This window comes from Stenella coeruleoalba (assembly GCF_951394435.1).
Source record: "Stenella coeruleoalba genome assembly, chromosome: 20".
In the NCBI taxonomy this organism is placed as follows: domain Eukaryota; kingdom Metazoa; phylum Chordata; class Mammalia; order Artiodactyla; family Delphinidae; genus Stenella; species Stenella coeruleoalba.
Window position 1 is genome coordinate 47,082,743 of NC_137166.1, and position 17,371 is coordinate 47,100,113.

The 17,371-nt window shown below is 46.4% G+C and overlaps 1 protein-coding gene across 3 annotated transcripts in view; it reads left to right on the top strand.

Annotated features, from left to right (window-relative positions):
* Positions 1–17,371, top strand: part of HNRNPUL1 (heterogeneous nuclear ribonucleoprotein U like 1) — a 34,550-nt gene that overhangs the window by 2,452 nt on the left and 14,727 nt on the right. For 2 of the 3 annotated variants that reach the window (XM_079908653.1, XM_079908655.1), the window contains exons 2-8: positions 1,833–1,958; positions 4,032–4,188; positions 6,127–6,200; positions 7,743–7,882; positions 9,938–10,037; positions 11,819–11,931; positions 16,759–17,025. In XM_079908653.1, coding sequence (XP_079764779.1) covers positions 1,833–1,958; positions 4,032–4,188; positions 6,127–6,200; positions 7,743–7,882; positions 9,938–10,037; positions 11,819–11,931; positions 16,759–17,025 — 977 coding nt within the window. The remainder of the gene's footprint in view (positions 1–1,832; positions 1,959–4,031; positions 4,189–6,126; positions 6,201–7,742; positions 7,883–9,937; positions 10,038–11,818; positions 11,932–16,758; positions 17,026–17,371) is intronic. The other variant, XM_079908654.1, reaches the window with a different exon arrangement.

The window sequence follows — 17,371 nt, forward strand, 5'->3', positions numbered from 1 at the left end:
GGCTTCCGTGGCGAGAAGAACACTGTGCTTGGAGCCTGGAAGAAAGAAAGTGGTTTGAAAGGGTCCCTTGTGTTCTAATTAAGGAGTTATTCTGTGTCTTCCTTTCTCCCCTACCCCTTACAACAAAATCCTTTGGGTCCCTTTTTATGCCCCCCTCCAACCCTTCCTTCAACCCTGGTAAACAGACCTGTAGCAGACCACGTGATCTGTGACTTTCCTCCCTTTGGCCGCACCTGGTTTGTGCCCAGATATATTTGTCCTCTGAGAAAGGATCCAATCAGTTAGCAAGCAGCAGAGTAGTCTGCCCTTCCCTGTGGTTCTGCCTCACTAGTCCTGGCACAGCCACTAGTAGGGCTCTGGAGGCACCTAGCAAAGCTTGCCCCTGGGGTGGAGAACCTGCTTACTACTAACCCTAGGTTTCCAGAGTTCCCTCTGGATTTGCCTACAAGGTTCTTGAGGGAGTTTCAGGTTTTAGTTCCACCTCTGAGCTCTCACATGTGTCATCCCAACCCCAGGAATGTTTTCTCCGTTCTCGTCACTGAATTATCATCACCTATGTATCCTTTGAGTCAAGGCTTATCTCTTACTTTCCGGGTCCCTGAGCTTAGCCCCTGGTACTTCTTCATAGCCCTTAACCCAATCATAATTTTTGTGCTTACATATTTGTTTAACGTGTGTCTGTCTTACTAAACTGAAGGTTTTAGTGGGGCAAGCTTATTCTCAGCTGTATCCCAGCATCTGGTATGTAGTATGTACTCCATAAATAGTTGATGTTATTATTCTTTTTCCTTTCTTTCTTTCTTTCTTTCTTCCTTTCTTCTTTTCTTTCTTCCTTCCTTCCTTTCTTTCTTCCTTCCTTTCTTCCTTCCTCTCTTCCTTCCTTTCTTTCTTTCCTTTCTTTCCTTTCTTTCTTCCTTCCTTTCTTTCTTTCTTTCTTTCTTTCTTGTTTTTTTGGCTGTGCCGCATAGTTTGCGGGATCTTAGTTCCCCAACCAGGGATTGAACCCTGGCCCTGGCAGTGAAAGTGCCGAGTCCTAAACACTGGACCTCCAGGGAATTCCCTGATATTGTTATTCTTGCCACCCTTCAGTTGAGTTGGTCCTGGACCCACAAGACACCTTCCTGGAACCCTTCCCACCTAACTCCAAATATTTTAGGATTTATCCCTAATGAGTCTGAAGGCCACTATTATCATGACTCCTGTTTTCTTAACAGTTCCTTTCCTTCCTCCCCCATTTCCTCTTCAACTGAGATGGTTACCCCTGGTCTTTACAGTTATTGCAGGGTGGAAGTGATTCTTAAAGAGGGTTGGCTATGCAGGTGGGAATAGTGAATTGGGTCGGACAGAGGACTGGTTTGTGCTCTGAACAGTTTTTAAGGTTGTACCCTAAAGGTAACTCTCTAAGCATTATACCACATCAGAGAACAGCTAGGCTGGTAATTTTTAAACTGTGCTCCATGGAATCCCAGGTGTCTGTGGAGTTACCCCCCACCCTAGTGGGGACTTAGAGGGTGAGGTCAAGCTGGACCCCTTCTCTGACTCTCCCATCTCCTTGCTTCAACCAGAGCAGTTCTGCTTCATTTGGTTTTGTATGTTGGGATTCTGTAGAACCCAATCACAGATAGATCTCCAACCTTTTGAGGGGTAAGAAAGCATGTCCTCAGGCAGCTGGGGCCCCTGATTTCCCAGGTGGGTTTCCATCTGAGGGTGTTATCACACCTTTTAGCCTCTGGCAGACTAATTGTCCCCAGTGGGGATGGTGTCGTTTTGCATTAAAAAGCTACCTCTAGTCCCAAGAAACACCCTTCTAACTGGCCATTTTTTGTTTTAAGATGTCATGGACAATATTACCATGCAGAACCAATTCTATGAGACACAGGTCATCAAGAAAGAGAACGAGTCAGGCTACGAGAGGAGAACGCTGGAAATGGACCAGCAGCAGCAGGCCTATCGCCCAGGTAGGAAAACGCACATGATCTCTCTCTCTTGAAGGAAATAGAATCTATGTGTGGGTAGCCCTTACCTTCTGCCTAGTGCCTATCTTCCCAGAGACTTTGCATCTTTCTCTTGGGCATTCCACTTGGGCTTTGTCACTCTGGCAAGGTCTTTTTGAAGGAAAGAACTTAGTCCCACTCCCAAGTGTTAGGAGAGGGGAGTCTTCAAGGTATGTTTTCAGATGTTAGTACCAACATCCTAGAGAGTTGAGACCTAGAGGCCAGTATTTGAGTCTTACTTAGAATCTTAGAATGTGGAAGCCAGAAAGGACCTTCTAAATCTAGTCCAGTGTTTCCCATGTTCTGAAGAATATCTTTCCAGGAGATATTATTAGGGACTTCTCAGGAAAAGGTTCCTTGGACAAACACATCTGAAAAATGCAGCGTATTCTATACCGCCTCTGGGAGAGTCACTGTGCTCATTAGAGCATTAAAGATGCTGAGAAGTCCTGGATTGGGAAAAGCTCTGTGTCACATTGTTTAAACCCAGGATTTCCCAAACATGTAAATGTGTCTTTGTAGAAAAAAGTTCCCTGTAATGCCAGTTTGGGAAACACAATTGTAATGTAGCTGTCTCCCAATTTTACAGATGGGGGAGGTGGCAGGGCCGGGGCTGGAACCAGGAAACTGGCTTCTGGGCCATTGCTCTTGGTCAGTAAGCAGCACTCCTCACCAGTAGTGTCCTAGTATTGGGGAAGCAGGGTCCTACCGTTGAGTAATGACAGAGCCAGGACTGGCTCCCAGTCTTGTGCTCCTTTCACTGTGCTGTGGCCCCAGTGCCTTTTCTTAGTGAATCTACCTGGTTCTGATTCCATTCTGGTTCATCCACAAAGTGAAATCCCCAGACATTTCTTGTGGGTGGCTCAGGATTTTAATGAATGTAGGTTAAACCGTAGATTTGTGTCAGGCTCTGTGAGACTTGTGGGATCATTTGGCCCAAGGAGAGTATTTTCCGTGCAGACGTTTATCAAGGCCTCCTGTGAGCCCAGCTCTGTGCTGGGAACCATGGAAGTTCTCTTCAGGTGAGTGAGCACCATCTCTGCCCTAGCAAGCGAGGAGCCTTCTCTGAGAGGTTTGGTCTGCATGCCAAAGCCAGGGAGTGACCCAAGGTGGTCTTGAGTTGAATGCTGAAGTGTGTAGATGTGAGTGATCCACGGCATCCGTAGATGCTGTGAGAGAGGCGAGGCTAGACTGAGTCCACGGGTTTCTCTAGATGAGGCCAGACTGAATCCACGGGTTTCTCTAGATGAGGCTAGACTGAGTCCACGGGTTTCTCTTGGTAGGCACGGATTCTTGAAGTCTGCCCGAGACTGGGATTTCCTGTGGTCCACAGCATGTCATCCCATCCTGACTTCCTATTTGTGGTGTGACTTAATGAGGCCGTCACACCTGTGGGCTGGCTTAACTGCAGACCCTCCCTTCTGGAATGATTCTGGGCTTTGTCATAGAGTGATTAAAGCCGGTAGAGTTAGCTGTGGGACCACAACACTGTTGAATTGACTTTCTCCCCTCCATTGTTAGACTGAAGAAACTTTGTAAGAATTGAAGTGAAGAGATTCTTAGGGAGGAGAAATTAGAGAATGTGGAACTGTGGAATCTTAGAAGTTTTGGGGGCTCCCTCCCACTTGGTGCAGGCCAAGGTAGCTGCCAACTTTCATGGGGCCTTTGGCAAGATAGCCAAGGCAGTCATTCGCCTTTAGGTAGGCCCTTAGCGAGCTTGTCCTTGTTTAGTGCTGAAGTCCTCTCTCCCTCCCCACGAAGCCTGAGAGTTATCTGACTGACATCTGTTACCCCATCAACTGCTGGTGCTGATGTGCCTGGATGGCCATCCCCAGCCTCCCTTTATTCTAGCCCTGTTCTCCAGGACAGCCGTCTTGGCTCCCTCAGCAGGCTTCTGTTGAACTCAGCAAGCTGCCTGTGCCCAGACCTCATCACCATAGTCAGGATCCTTCCAGTATCTCCTGAGGTAAAGGGGACCAGAAAAGTGATAGCTGAGGAGTTTCTGAGTGTCTTGACCATCTGGATTTGTCCTGACAGTAGAAGTGAAGACAGAGATGAAGCAAGAAGCACCCACCAGCTTCCTCCCGCCCGAAGCATCTCAACTCAAACCAGACAGACAGCAGTTCCAGAGTCGCAAGAGGCCTTACGAAGAAAACCGGGGACGGGGGTATTTCGAGCACCGAGAGGATAGGAGGTGGGTCTGTGAGGCAGTGGTCACCCTTTTTCCGGTAGGTCTCTATGTCTGTAGCCTGGTGCCCACTGGGACCTTCGTACTAGCCCGGAGGGGCAGAGCAGAGTTCTCCCTCCCTCACACTCTCCCCCAGTTCTTCCTGCACTCACTACCAGATTCAACTTTGCTAAATATTTGGTTCTTCCCTCAGTTCTTCCCTTCCCATTACTTTCAGGGTAAAGTTCAAACACATGTGAGATGCCAGCCTGCCTTTTCAGTCCTTTGCCCCACTGCCCTGCAGTCCAGCACAGTGTTCTGTTCTTAATGGTTGCTTGATATCCCTCAGTTGAAAGAAAGATTTATTTCCTGACCTACTCCGAAACACACCCCTTCCATCCATCTGTTCATTCATTCATTATCAGCCCTCGTAGTGCTTTCACACGTGCCCGCCCTTGGGATAGTCCGTGGAGGCACAGGTGATTTGGACAGTGGGTTTTGTGTGAGGGTCAGGAGCTCATGGGTGGGAGTGGCCTCCCCCTGGTCGTTTCCTTTTCCCTTCCCTGACAAGCCTTCCCCCTCCCTTCATCCCCAGGCCCAGACCTACCCCTTCCTCCTTCCCTCCTTCAGCTCCTGTGTGAAGCCTTTTCCAATCAGGGAAACTAGGAATGATCACTCCTTCTCTATTCATCTTGGCTGGTCATCTGACACATTTTATTTCCTATCTGGTGGAGTCCATCCTCTAATTAGCTTGTGACTGTTTAAGACAGGGCCTGGGTCTCATGACTGTGACTGAAGTCAGGAGATGGAACCCACCTCTTATGAGTTTCTCCTACTACCCCCCATAGAACACAGGCCTAGAGCTACTTGCTGATGGAGGGCAGAGGAAGAGCACTTGCTTTCATCCAGGGGTGACAGAGAAAGCTTCCTAGGATAGACCTACCATGTGATGATCTCTTTCTTCCTACCAGGCTCTGTGCTAGCCTTGGACTGGCAGGGTAAGAAGGGCACTCCACCAGAGGCAAGCCTGCTGCTGGGGGAGTGCCAGGAACTAGATGGGCACAGTGTACCTGGTCTGAGCATATGGTAGACTGAGGTCATCCAGCCTGGCTCAGGCAGGACGCTGAACATTAGACTCCACACTTCCACCCCTTTCCCTTATTCCCATATGTTGGAAACCACCAGTATTTTCACATAGTCCCTTTTAGTATTTTGGTAGGAGGGACTCTTGTTCATAATTTAGGACACTTTTTTTTTTTTTTTTTCTGTACGCGGGCCTCTCACTGTCGTGGCCTCTCCCGTTGCGGAGCACGGGCTCCGGACGCGCAGGCTCAGCGGCCATGGCTCATGGGCCCAGCCATTCCGCGACATGTGGGATCTTCCCGGACCGGGGCACGAACCCGCGTCCCCTGCACTAGCAGGCGGACTCTCAACCACTGCGCCACCAGGGAAGCCCTAGGACACTTTTAAAGAGAAAGAGACTGAGAAAAATGGTTCATTTCAAATCCTTTCAGATGTGGAGTTTTAGGAAGCCTGGAATATGGACAAATTGTAATAAAAGGTTTATCTAAATTCTTACAGATTCCCACTCCTGGCCCAGTACTCTTTGGGCTACCATAGGCTCCCAGAGTTCAGCATGGAGGTAATTCTCAGCGTGTAAAGGGGTGGATCAGAATCTGGGGGTGTGAGAGAAGAGTCTTCTTGGAAAAGCTTCCTAAATGATGCCGATGGCCCTCGTTAGCAGAGCCGGCCCTCTTCAGTCCCTGACCCTGCCCTAGGAGTTAACAGTCATTGCTCTTACTGCAAGGATATAAGGTTCCAGAGTTCTTTTGCTAACCTCTGTGGCAAGAACTTGAAATCCAGGAAGCAGCTTGGAGGCCACTTGTAAATTCAAGCAGAACCTTCAGTTCCCTTCTTCCCTTGTCTGTCCGTTTTCATGTAACGTAATACCTCTTTATGACACAGGGGCCGCTCTCCTCAGCCTCCCGCTGAAGAAGATGAAGATGACTTTGATGACACCCTTGTTGCCATCGACACATGTGAGTCTTTGGAATGCCTGTTTGATACTGCCTTCCACTCAGTATTGGGAGGTTGCCTTAACCTTCAGAGAATTCCTGCCCGGCACCATCCAGAGCCAGTGTTAGTTCAGATGTGAGAAACAGCAGAGCTCTAGAATGAGGGTGCTGGTTTGGAGACAGAAGATCTGCTCTCAGCTCTAACTGTGAGATTCTGGGCAAGTCATTCTACTTCTCTGAGCTTCTCTTCAGGGAGGAATAATCCTGCCCTAATACCTCAGAGGACTTTGAGTGACATTCATCAGAGAGTGGATACCAGAGCAAGTTGGAAAACCCTAGCACCCTGTAAACACGGAGGGTTGTCATTTAAGCGGGAAGGGAACCTGAGTGCTGCTGGGGAAACTTAACTCTTTGACGGCCGTTTCCCCAGTTTCCATCAGCTGCTCACGTTCCTGGTGAAACCAATGCCGTTTTGTCTTCTCAGGCATTAACCTGGTCTGTCCTCCAGTTCAGTTTTCTTTCCTCTGGATAAGTGGTTTTCCCCTTGACTGTGCATCTAAACACTTGGGGGAATGAATATAAAGGTCCTGTCCCTCCTCAGACCTCCTAAGACAAATTCTAAGTGGTAGAGCCTGTGAATCCGAATTTTTAAACACACCCAGAAGCCCAATCAAGTCTGAGGGCTGCACTTTTCAACAGAGCGGAAAGTTAACAGAAGTTCATTCGTGTACTTCTTTACGAAGCTCATGTTTATAGACCAGTGGCTACATGCTTTGGAAGAGATAAAGACATCTCGTACACAGTCCCTTCTATCTCAAGATCTCAAAGACATATACCCAGAGTAAAGCTAAACATTTTTTAAAGTATTGGGTGGCGGTGGTCCCTGAAGCAGCATCTGATCAAATGCCAGTTGTACAGACCATGGCACTCAGCCTTTAGAGAAAGGAGAGAGCCTACTGGACGAGATGGTCAGAAAAGACTTGAAGACGGGGGAGAGTCCGAGCAGCAGAGTCCTAGGCCCACTTGAGGAGGTGGGAGTCTGTGGTGCACCTGACAGTGGTCCTGGGTGGTGGGTGTGGATCAGGGTCAGATGTTTGTGCAGCTGTTGGCAGCAGGAGTCTGGCTTCCACACTAATAGAGTTAGCATGGGAGATGGTTGAAGTGTATGGCAGTGGGGATTAACCTTTTTAAATTCTAAAATCCCTTGAAACTGGTAAGAATATGGACCCTCTCCCTAGCAAGTGTACATCCCCATCAGAAGCATGTGTGTATTATTTCCAGGGGCGCCCCCGACAGCCATCCTGGGACCTCAGCCAGGTGAAAAACCCTCGTTCCTATGTAGAGTGGCTGTTTTCATCCTGTGCAGGCCAGTTTGCAGTAGTCCAGGGCCTTTGTGCTAAAAGGGAGACTGGTTAGGCGATGTGGCTGGCTTCTCATGAACCTGCCCCCGTGATGTGTCAGCTTGTGTACTCCTGGTTAACACTCTTGGGGAACTTACCTCTGCCTGTGCCTGTCCCTCTCGGGACCATTAAAACATCAGCCAAATATAGGCTTTTTCCTCCACAGATAACTGCGACCTCCACTTCAAGGTGGCCCGAGACCGGAGTAGTGGCTACCCACTCACAATTGAAGGTTTTGCATACCTGTGGTCAGGAGCCCGCGCCAGCTATGGGGTCAGAAGGGGCCGTGTGTGCTTTGAGATGAAGGTGAGTGGGAGCAACCAGACGGGATAGGGAAAGAAAATAGGTCCATCCTTTGGAATAACCTGTCACCAACCACCTTGGTCAGAGCCATGATTGCAAAAGAGATTTGATTGAGCATAGACTGTGTCCCAGCAAAAAAAAAAAAAAAAAAAGTAAAATGAACTGAGAAGAACTATGTCATTGCTAAATAATATATGGGGAAAGCAGGCTGACCATACATTGCTTCTTCAAACAGATTTTCCCTTGATGGGGTTTGACCCAGGTATTGTATAGCCAACCATTCTAAGGATGACATACTTGTAGAACTAGGAAAAGGAGTTGTTTGGAAAAACAGTGAGCTAGAAAGAATTGCTCATCACCAATTAAAGGGAGGACAGGGAAGAGCAAGAAAAAGAAAGGTTCTGCCATCAGGTCATCCTCTACCATCATCTCTCCACAGTTCCACGTCCGGTTATGTTTATGAAAATAATATGTGCTCGTGTTTAATAAAGTTCAGAAAGCATAAAAGACTATAGGGTGAAAACCAGAGTTATACTCACATCCTCCCAATCCCCGTCCTACCCTCCAAAGATACCTTATGTGTTAACAATTTCTTGTGTATCCTTTGCATATCCAAACTTATTTATGATAGGTAGTACTTACAAAACACATTGCATGTGTTAGATACAGTGCCAAGTTCTCTTCATGGATATCTCTATTAACCCTCGCAGTATCATCATGAAATACATACTGTTGAAATACATACTGTTTTTAGAGGTGGAAGCTAAGACCAAGGGTTATCGTATTTGCTTGGCTAAGACGTTGATTCTAAGTTGTGCATTGTTTTGTGCTGCTCGTAGAGAAACACTGCCAATTATACTGACGGGGCTTTCACACATCAATTGTAAGATATATCCTGACTTTGGAGATGTTAAAATGTGAAAGATGTGTGTGCAAAAGTCAGTGACATAGGGTAACTTTCTGAAAGCCACAATCTAATGCAGATAGATATTGGTTATTAGACAGTCTAACCTCTGATTTAATTAAAGGTTAAGTCAGAAGATACCTTTTTTTTTCTTTTTAATTTTTATTTATTTTTGGCTGCATTGGGTCTTCATTGCTGCATGCAGGCTTTCTCTTGTTGCGGCGAGCAGGGGCTACTCTTAGTTGCGGTGCACGGGCTTCTCATTGCGGTGGCTTCCCTTGTTGCAGAGCAGGGGCTCTAGGCACGTGGGCTGCAGTAATTGTGGCACGTGGGCTCCCGTAGTTGTGACTCGCGGGCTCTAGAGTGCAGGCTCAGTAGTTGTGGCGCACGGGCTTAGTTGCTCCGCGGCATGTGAGACCTTCCCGGACCAGGGATCGAACCTGTGTCCCCTGCATTGGCAGGCAGACTGCGCCACCAGCGAAGTCCCCAGAAGGCACCTTTTATTCTTTCTGCTGCTTTACTTAATACTGTGTCTTGGACATTTTTCCATACCCCAGTGTATCAGCCCTGCCTCATTCTTTTTAACCACTGCATCATATTCTGTGGCAGGAATGTGCCATAATGTGACCAGTGCCTTATAGGTGGTTTCTACTTGCTTTCTCCCTCCCTGCCTCCCTCCCTTTTCAACATAAACACTGCCTCACTGAATATTTTTGGGTGTATGTATCTATAGGATAAACTGGAAGTTGAATTGCTTGGTTATAGAGCATGTGCATTTATAGTTAATAAAGACTGCTAAGTTGCCCTCCAAAGACATTGTACCAGTTTATGTTTCTACACCAAATGTTATGAGAGTCCCTGTTTCCCCTGCAGCAAGTGTTAAAACTAAAACATAACTGGTTCTGAAATTCCCTTCTCTGTGGCCCTGAACTCTCCTAAGCCCTTTAGAGGCCCTGGTTTCAGTACAACAGGCCCTTCAGAGCAGTGTAGATACCTTTTCCCCAGCAGCAAAAGCCTGCTGCTTTGTTTGTTTGTTTGTTTGTTTGTTTGCTTGTTTGTTTTTTTTAACATCTGCGCACTTCCCTCCTGTATTGCCTCGTAACCCATCAGCCTCCAGAGAATCACCTCTGAGCCCTCTTGTTCTCTGTTCCCAGATCAATGAGGAAATCTCTGTGAAGCACCTTCCATCTACAGAGCCCGACCCACACGTTGTCCGTATTGGTTGGTCCCTGGACTCCTGCAGCACTCAGCTAGGTAAGAGGAGGTCAGCCAAGCAATCCAGAGAGTAGAGCAGGTGCCTCTGTCCCTGGATTCTCAAGCTTCCTAAGTTTCTCTTTCCCGCATTGGACCCAGAACAGAACCACCCTGGGATGGAACAGACAACAAGGATTAGGCTTGTGCCGCTTCCCATCTTCAGACATACAGGATTCAGTTGGCAGGACCACAGTGATAACAACTTTTCTACAAAAATTTATCCTGCATCTTTAAGGAGAGGGTCCAAAGTCCTCTTTAGAAAACTGTTCCCTTTCTTAAAAAAAAGACCAGTTGTCTCCTGTTCTCCAACCAAGCTGAAAGTAATAAGTTCCTCAAGTCCCATTAAGTCCTATCTGGAATTTTCTGTCCAGAGCTTAACCCAGAGTAAAAGAGAAAGCAGAGACCAATGGGGCCAGGGCTGGCTGGTGGAGAGGGGCAGGGGCTGCCTTGAGAGGTTTTGAATTTTCACAGAACCCCAGGCCTCAGTGACCTTCTGACCCCAAGTGACTGATTTCAGTGACCAATGCTGAGAACCTTCTTCCTTGGTCATAAAAACATTCTGATTATGAAAATAATGTGTAAAGAAAAAAATGAAAATAATGTGTGCTCCTTGTGAAAATTCAGGCCATTACAGAGGAGAAAAATGAAAATCCTTCTAAACCTGTGAGATAACAACCAGTGTTAACATTTTCATCTGTAGCCTTCCAGACAGTTTGTGTTTTGTCCTTTGTGTTTCTCAGATGGGGCACATTATACGGACTACTGTAACCTGATTGCTTTTTCCCACTTAATATCCATGGGTATATTTTTGTAAATAAGCATAGCTTTTTTGACCACTGCATAATTTTTCACTTTACAGTTGTATCACTTATTTATCAATGTTTTGTAGGTCATTTAAGTTGATTGCAAATTTTTGCTGTTAAACACTTGAGCTGCCCTTGTGTGTAATTAGTCTGATCTTTAAAAGTAGAAGTGCTAGGTTAAAAACAGTGAACACTTTTCATTTTGATACGTATTAGCAGTTTTTATTTAAGACTCATGTGTCATCTCCTTTTATCTTTCTTTCACTTTTGAGGTATAAGTGGAAAGTAGTTGATACAGATAAAGATACAAAGCCCAGAACAGTGGAGCAGATGTCCAAGGTTACACAGCTGATTCATACTAGAACTGGGCCTGGAGTTCATGCTGTTGGCTCCTGCTTTACTGGCAGGATGCGCCTTGGGTTCCTGGCCTAGGATCTCTCTATAACCCAGATGTCAGCCAGGGCCCCTGGGGTCTCAGTCATATTGCATCAGCACCCAGTTCTGTAGCCTAAGGCAATCCAGTACCTTTCCTAGGTATTAGACCTTATGGTCTGCAGAAGCAAAATCCTTTTACTGATTTCTGACCAAAACTCATTGGCACCAAAAATTGACGCCATTAGGAGACTTAACTGAATATTGAATGTCACAGCAAAGGGATGCATCTCAGCATACAACCTTCCTCTATCCCAGCTCCTCTCTTCCCTCCTCCCTTTATTTTTCCAAATTCTCCCTTCTGTGCAAAGCAGTTCAGTTCAGCTCCTACTCCCAGACTTAACATCTAAAGCCATCAAGCCCTCAGAAGTTCTGCATAATGAGGGGCTTCCTTTCAACGGAACCTTTCTTACCTTCCCTGCCAAAAGCATCTGATTAGTAAAACTAGTAAAGAAAATGATTTTTTAATTTAAAACTACATGACAGCCATAAAGGCTGTTGTGACCATCGCAGGTTTAACCTGCCTTTGCCTGTTTCTTCCATCAGGCGAAGAGCCTTTCTCCTATGGCTATGGAGGCACTGGGAAGAAGTCCACCAGTAGCCGGTTTGAAAACTACGGAGACAAGTTTGCAGAGAATGATGTGATTGGCTGCTTTGCGGTGAGTGCTGGCAGCCTGTGGGAGTTGGCAGAACCAAATGTTGGTCCTGTCAGGTCAACCTGCAGACTTTTCTTTTTCAGAATACCTCTGTCCATTGTCTGCCCTGTGTCCAGCCACTCTCGCCATACCTCTTTGTCTCTCTTTGACGCACTGGAATGTTTGCAGTCATTTTGTGCAAAATTCTCCCATTCTACCCCTTCAGGTCTTTTGTGCAAAGCCGTCAGGTGGCAACCCTGAAGAAGTTTGGGGATGTCAGGTGTGCACAACCTTCCTCCCTTCCTACATACCAGAGTTACATTTTCTAAACAGACTCAGGAATTTCTTATCTTCCTTTGCTACAGAATAGCCTATCCATTCTCAAAGGCAGTGATGTTGGCTCTTTTCCCACTTTAGCATCATCTCATCCCAAAACTTCTTCCTTCCTTCACCTCACATTGGTTAAGCCAGGCTTCCAATAGTGCGTTGCCTTTGAGGACGGTGGGGATGGATGCAAAGCAGAACAAGATAGAGGATGCCTGAACTGCTGCTGAACTTCAGTCCCCAAGAGCAGTGACCAGCACTCACAGTGCTGTGGAGTGTGGCTGTTGCCTCTGGGTCCAGAATCCCTAGACCCAGACCCAGTGTCTGCTCTTCCACTCACAGCCCTGGACTACCCTCCCTGTATTTCAGTTTCTTCTCGATGAGAATGTTTGCATCTACTCTAGAATTTCATGTGGAGTCATTAACCCATTAGAAGCACTTACAACAACGTCTGGCACATAATAAATGCTCAGTAAATACTACTTAACACTATTATCACTAGAAGTTAAATGTTTGTAAAATGTGCCGTGAAGCCCCAGGGAGGAGTGACTACCCAGGTGGATGCTTCTTCTTGGTTTTGTTCCCTCTGCATCCTCATGTTTGTACACAGGTACTCTTTTTTTTTCTTTCTTTCTTTTTTTTCCCCTCTTTTTTTTTGCGGTGCGCGGGCCTCTCACTGTTGTGGCCTCTCCCGTTGCGGAGCACAGGCTCCGGGCATAGCGCAGGCTCAGCGGCCATAGCTCACGGGCCCAGCCGCGCCACGGCATGTGGGATCTTCTGAGACCGGGGCACGAACCCGTGTCCCCTGCATCGGCAGGCGGACTCTCAACCACTGCGCCACCAGGGAAGCCCTTTCCCCTCTTTGAAATAATTTCAAACTTAAGGAAAAGCCATGGAATTCTCATAGAGCCCTGTCCAGATTCTAACATTTGCTTTTTACCATTTTTCCCAAATATATGTACATATATGTATATGATTTTTATCTGACCTGTTTGAGAGTAGGTTGCCTACATTGTGTCTTTATTCCTTAATACTTTAGCATACATTTCTTAAGAATAGAGCTATTATCTTAACCACAGTACAGTTATCAAATTTAACATTGATTTAATGCTATTGCCCACTCCACAGTCCACATTTAAATTTTGTCAGCTGTCCCAACAACATCCTTTAGAGCAATTTGGTTTCTAGTTCAGGATCACGAATTGCATTCTGTTGTCATGTCTTTTTTAGTCTGAAACAGTTTCTCAATCTTCCTTTGTCTTTCACAACCTCATTATCTTTTTAATAAAAAGCATGTTTTCTTAAAAATTAACCATGTTTATATTCTGCACATTGTTCCAAACCTTGCATTTTTTTTCCATTTAAAAGTAAATCTCTTAAAAAAAAAAAAAGTAAATCTCAGCTATCTTTCCCTGTATGCACAGATAGTATAGATCTAGCTCAATTTAAAACATTGTTGAATAGTTAATAAATTCCTGTGGTTTCCAAAAATATCCAGAAATACAGAAAGGTATAAAGTCTTCTTGAGACCTTCCCACTCCACCCATGGTTCACATATGCCCTCCCCTACACATAAGCCCACTGGTATTCAGGATTTCTTTATAAAAATACAAGAAAGATGATTGTTATTTTTCTTCTTTTACACAAAAGGTAGCATGTTATACATGTTATTTTGTATCTTTTTTTGTTTAACTATGTATCTTAGAGTTATTTTTTTTAATATATCGCTTCACAGAGGATTTCTTTGTTCTTTTATATAGTCCATAGTCATTGTGTTGATCTACCATATTTATATAATCAATTCTCTATTAGTGGACATTTGGTTAGTTCTCACCTTTTTACTTAGTAGCTGCCTAGTATTCTGATGCAGGTGTCAGTTTCCCCGGTGGACCTGAAAATTATTTGCTGGAAGTCAGTGCTGCAGTGACAGCTTATCTTTTTCCCACTTATCAGAGTATCTTGGAGGGCTTTTCGTGTTCCCATACATGGATATCCTGTGTGATTTAGTCTCTCCCACTTTCCCTTTGGAGCACATTTAGCAGTGCTGGTGTGAGCAATTTGCACATCTTTGCGTTCTTGTGGGAATATGGTTGTAATGTTTACCTCTGAAAGTATAACTTCTGAGTCAAAGGTGTATTTTTAATTTTTGATAGCTACCATCAAGACTGTACTCCAGGGAGGTTGTAACAATTTAATGTTTCATCAGCGTGTGACTGGGTTCCCCAGACTGTCCCATCTGAGCGTGAGGTTCTGTGAGTGTGTGGCAGTTTGGAACTTTAGGCCTGACTCTTGCTTCAGCCTGTTCATTTTTACTTCTACTTTTAAGATTTTATGTTCAGTTTCCTTTGTTTAAAGAATGCCATCACTTTAAAAGACTCAGAGTGAAGGGTTAGAAGGGGTGTGAAAAATCAGTGACCTGAAGGAACTGGTGGGGAGGACATTTGTGTCAGAACTTGAGTTCTCAACATTCACAAAACAGAAAGGACAAAATGGCCTTCCAGGTAGAGAGAACAGTGTAACTCACTTCAGCAAACCGTAAGGAGTAAAATACTTGGAGCCTCAGGCTGCAAAAATGGCACACTTTGAATAATGCGAGGCTTAAGGACTTTGGGTCCTTAGGCCCTGGTGTGGCACTCGGGAATGGTTTTGCAGAAGTGACACAGCTACCCTTGCGTCTTTGACAGTTGGCGCCGTCGGTGGTGGGTTTGTCAGTTGAGGGTGCTGGTTTGTGTACAACATGGTAAGTTCCTTTAGTGAAGCTGGTGGACGTAAGGAAGGCTAACCCCCACGCTGTTCATTTCCGCGGTAGAGCAAAGGTGACCTGGGCCACTCTTGCTCAGGTGAGAAGACATGGCAGGGACTGTGCTGTGAGGATCGAGGCAGGATTTAGTCCAACAGATGTTTGCGTGTCTGCCCTGCGTGGTCTCGACCTGTGTGGGTGCTTACGGACACTTACAGATATAAAGGACTGTGTAGAACTGTGCCCTGTGAGCACTGAGGAGGGTAGTGAGGAGGCTCCTTAGGGAAAGGGGCTTTCACAGCTTCTCAAAGGGCAAGTCCCAAGGTGGTCTCCGCATGCAAAAGGGAGGAAATACCACGTCTTGTACTTTTCTGTCAGGAACCCAACCTGTGCTTCCGTCTTCCGTATGATCCCAAGTTTTGAGTCTCCCTTAATTGTAAACCTTTACCCTGCAGCCAGAGTGATCTTTCTGAAACACAGTTTTGACCAGGCCATTCCCCTATTCAAAACAAGTCAGGAGCTCTGCTCTGCTGCTGTCGGCACGAATTCGAACGTCTGAGGTAACAGAGAGCCCCTCCCTCGCTGAGAACAGGGACCATGTCTCCTCCCCACCACTTTAGCCCAGAGCAGTGCCTGGCATCTGGAATGAGAGCACGCATTCATTATGCACTCACTCTGTAGTAAGCACATTCACCTGTTAGATCCTCAGAACAACTCTATACAGTGTAGAATCTTATCATGGCCCCTCTTTTTTTTTAATAACTAAAAATTATTTATTTATTTATGCTGGGTCTTAGTTGTGGCACACGGGATCTTTGTTGCTGCGCGAGGGCTCTTAGTTGGAGTGTGTGGGAATCTAGTTCCCTGACCAGGGATCGAACCCAGGCCCCCTGCATTGGGAGCTCAAGAGTCTTATCCACTGGACCACCAGGGAAGTTCCTGGCCCCTCTTCTTTGATAAGGAAACTGAAGATGGAGTAAATGGTAGAGCTGAAGCAGCCTGCCTTCCAAAACAGGATCTTAACCACTAAACTTCAACTGATCAGTAAGGACTCAATAAATTGTTGAATTAAAGAATATGGTCCCTTCCTGGCTCTCCAGCTGTACCTGAAATCACTCCCCAACCCCCAACCCCCAATCCTTTATGCTTCAGCCAGTCTGAGTTCGCTCACTGCCAGATTTGTACACAAACAACACTTCTCTTTAGGACTCTCTCCTCTCACCCCAGACTTGGCTCCTTCCCGTTTATTGTTCAGGACTTGACTTCCTCCTCAGAGAATCTTGCTCCTGTGTAGGTGCTCTTAACTGAATTAGGATGGTGTCCTTGTCTAATTCCCCACTAGGCTCTGAGCTGTGTCAGGCCCAGATCACTGTAGACATAAGCATCAAGAAGAGCATATAAATGAATGCACGTGTAGAGCAGGGCCTGACTTAAAAGGCCCTGCTGTGGCTTTCTTTCCATCTGTTATCTGCTGGGGATGAGAATGGACAGGACTGCTTTTGCCTTCCTCTGTCTCAGGCTAGGCACAAGACTCAAATACTTGGAGCTTCCTAAAATTACACACTTCACATCCACCAGCTTTTTGGGTCTTGGGCAAGGAGGACTTTGGGCTGCATGTTGTCTGAGCTGTTCCCTGGTGCTTCCCGATGCATCTGTACATTGAGGAGGGACGCACTTGAATCTGGGAGGCCAGCTCTGTTTCCATTCCCTGCGTCTGCTCTGACTTGTGCCTCCCAGTGCCTTAAGCAGAACATTGGCAGTTATCTTTCTCTGGCTTTATTTCCTAGGACTTTGAATGTGGAAATGACGTGGAACTTTCCTTCACCAAAAATGGGAAGTGGATGGGCATTGCCTTCCGAATCCAGAAGGAAGCCTTAGGGGGTCAGGCCCTCTACCCTCATGTCCTGGTGAAGAATTGTGCAGTGGAGTTCAACTTCGGGCAGAGGGCAGAGCCCTACTGTTCTGTCCTGCCAGGCTTCACCTTCATCCAGCACCTTCCCCTGAGTGAGCGAATCCGGGGCACTGTCGGACCAAAGAGCAAGGCAGAGTGTGAGGTGAGTGGGCCTGGAAGCCTGAATTGGTGGCCGCCTCTCCAGAGCCACGTTGCTGCCAAGACAGAGGGGAGACATTCAGTAGCTGAGTGTGGTGAAAGCTGCTGTGAGAGTGAGGTGAGGGCTGTGCGTGTGTGACTTAGTCCAAGGAGGGAGGGGCCAAGGTAAGACACCTAAATGTCAGAAAGATTCCAAAAGGAAGTTGCCACACTGCTCCTTGGGTGTGGTCAGAATCTTGGAAAAGGAGGCTTTCCTCCCAGCGGAAGAGGGTGTGAAGGCACTTCCTGGTGAGCGAGTCCTTGGAGGAGGTTGTGCAGCTCCATGCTCCCATCCAAGGCTCTCTGAGAAC